General features: G+C 38.4%; 2 protein-coding genes across 6 annotated transcripts in view; one reads left to right on the forward strand and one right to left on the reverse strand.

Annotated features, from left to right (window-relative positions):
• Positions 1-1,081, reverse strand: part of qtc (GRIP domain-containing protein quick-to-court) — a 6,914-nt gene extending 5,833 nt beyond the window's left edge. For 2 of the 5 annotated variants that reach the window (XM_018036882.2, XM_018036881.2), the window contains exon 1: positions 415-1,080. The gene's annotated coding sequence lies outside the window, so the exon portion shown is untranslated. Of the gene's footprint in view, positions 1-414 lie in introns of all 5 variants that reach the window. The other 3 variants (XM_026819610.1, XM_026819609.1, XM_026819608.1) reach the window with 3 other exon arrangements.
• Positions 1,082-1,085: 4 nt separating this feature from the next.
• mRpS35 (mitochondrial ribosomal protein S35) lies at positions 1,086-2,447 on the forward strand. Its single transcript, XM_018036890.2, has 3 exons — positions 1,086-1,314; positions 1,396-2,018; positions 2,098-2,447. The coding sequence occupies exons 1-3, from the start codon at positions 1,212-1,214 to the stop codon at positions 2,365-2,367; spliced, it is 996 nt and encodes a 331-aa protein (XP_017892379.1). The 5' UTR covers positions 1,086-1,211; the 3' UTR covers positions 2,368-2,447.
• Positions 2,448-2,453: the final 6 nt, after the last annotated feature.

Genomic DNA, 2,453 nt, shown 5'->3' on the forward strand with positions numbered 1-2,453 from the left:
ATTTCGCAAAATCTGAAGGGGTACCCCTTGGAAAAATCTCGGAAAAATCCAAAATTTTTTTTTGTTGTCTATTATTAGCATAGTTCTTCCGACGTCTGATTTCTTTTTAAAAAATGCGTTTCTAAAGTGCATAAACTTTTGGGATTGACTGTATAGCCAATACATCCTTAACTCAGCAATATGTTACATAATCGTTCATTACTCTTGATGAGTTATCGCTAAGCATAAAACTGAAATAAGGTAGAATCAACATTAATTAGTATCTTCAATCAACAATTTAAGATAGAATCAATTTTTACGTGTACTATAAATTAATTTACGAAATCGAGTACCGTTGCAGTGTTCTCTGCACGTTTAATTAAGAAGAACGGACTAGAAAGTGTTAATTAACTTGATAAAGCAACCGTGACTTACCTTTCACCTTCCAATTCGAGATAGTGACAGCCTGAATTCTTGTTTGCCAGTTTCTAATATACACAGACTAGCACTTGCGATTACTTTCTGTTACTGTTATCGCGTGTTACGTTTGAAACGGAGCACAGAACTATGTAGAGGACGAGGAACATCCACGATAGCAGTCAGGTTCGATTCGTGCCACGCGGGCTCGTCGCACGCACTGCTTGAACACAGCCACAAATGTCAATCAATCGTTCCTGGATCTTTTCGTGGCAGCCGATGTAAAATTACGCAAAATCACGAGGCGCTATTAGAATTTTGATAAAGTCTACTCACCAGCAGGAGAGACTAAACTTTATGTCGACGTAGCCGCGCTCGGCTCAATGACAGCAGTTCGCAAAACATTGCCACTGTTCACTGACTGACGTCGATCACTCACGTTCTCAAAGCTGCTCAAAGCGACTTCAGACGACTGACGCTCACGATCTTATAATAGACATGTCTGAATACTTATTAGTGGGCACCCTATGACTCAGAAAACGGGACGTGAATGAAGCCCGAAATTCAACATCGTGACTTGTAGGGGAAACTCTCACGCGTGCATAGGAGATTACAGAAGTGTGTGCCGTAATCTGTCCATGCGCGAGAACTTTCCATCCATACAGGCTGTCATGTTGAATTTGCGGCTTCATTCACGTCCATGCTAACTCATAAAGCTACTGTTGTATTAATTTTGATTATTTTACTATAATTCATCCATAGTACACGAATCGGTGTTTTAAGTTGAAAGTAAAAGATTATTAAGTATTATCAATATGTTCTCGTTAGTGAGACGATATGAAACTAGTACTATTGTAGCAGTACTAAAAACTATGAAACTCTCGGTGTCATCCTATACGAACGTTGAAAACGATACAGGTATTAGCGATTTGAATTCAAAATGATTTTTAATTCCTTTATTTTATTTGTATATGTACATTCTCGTTGTTTTTCTTATAGAATTTCGAGTACTGGAATTAATGCCAACGGAGAAGAAATCTGTAACGAAAAGGACTTTGGATCGTCCTTTGAAGCTCGCACCGTCTAAAGCTAAAACGATGTCGCCCACTCAAGACTGGCAAGCAGTTTGGCCTGCAGCTCGTACATTTCATCCAGATATCGTACCCCTTCCTTTGAGACAAGGATACCAAAATTCGAAAGGCATACACCCGGATAAATACGCAAATGCCGAATTAATGAAGATCCCAAATTTCTTGCATCTCACCCCGCCGATAGTTAAAAGACATTGCGAAGCGTTAAAACAATTCTGTACGAAGTGGCCTGAAGAATTGGAAACAGAAGAAGCATGCCAGAAACATTTTCCAACAGAAATAATTACATCCGATTATTGTTATTCCTCTCCTACTATAAGAGAGCCGCTTGCCAGAATAGTAACTCTAAGAGTGAAACTATCCTCTTTGGACTTGGATGCTCGTGCTAAGGATAAAATGCTCAGGCTGGTGGGTGATAGATACAATCCTGAGACCGATGTGATAACAATAACTGCAGACAGATGCCCAAGTAGGGTACAGAATCTAGATTACGTAAAGTACCTTTTAACAGCGTTGTACCATGTATCTTGGGTAAATACTTTCTTATTACTTCCATCAGTTTTTTAAATCGATCGATGGCAGTTTGGTATAATATTATAACTTGTTTTAGCGCGTTGAACCTTGGGAAAATGAGAAATCTGAAGCAGACATGGAATACTACGATTGGGACAAAAGTAAAAGCAGAGAATCCTTAACAAAGTTGTACAACTGGCCGAAAACTCCAACTGATTTGAGCTATGAATATATTCCCAATTCGACAGAATACAAGACTGCAGTTTCGGATCTAATAAACAAAGGGGAAGATCAGTGTTCTCTCAATAAGTATAAAGAAGCCGTTAAAAACTTGCTAAATCTGAAACACACGGACAATTTAGAATAAATCTCTCTCTCTGATAAAAATCTTGCGGAACACGATCGTAGTTGGTTTTTCTTTTAATAATTGCTGATAATGTAATTCAATTACAT

This window comes from Ceratina calcarata, unplaced genomic scaffold (genome assembly GCF_001652005.2).
Source record: "Ceratina calcarata isolate Rehan_Ccalc_2016 unplaced genomic scaffold, ASM165200v1 scaffold154.2, whole genome shotgun sequence".
In the NCBI taxonomy this organism is placed as follows: Eukaryota; Metazoa; Arthropoda; class Insecta; order Hymenoptera; family Apidae; genus Ceratina; species Ceratina calcarata.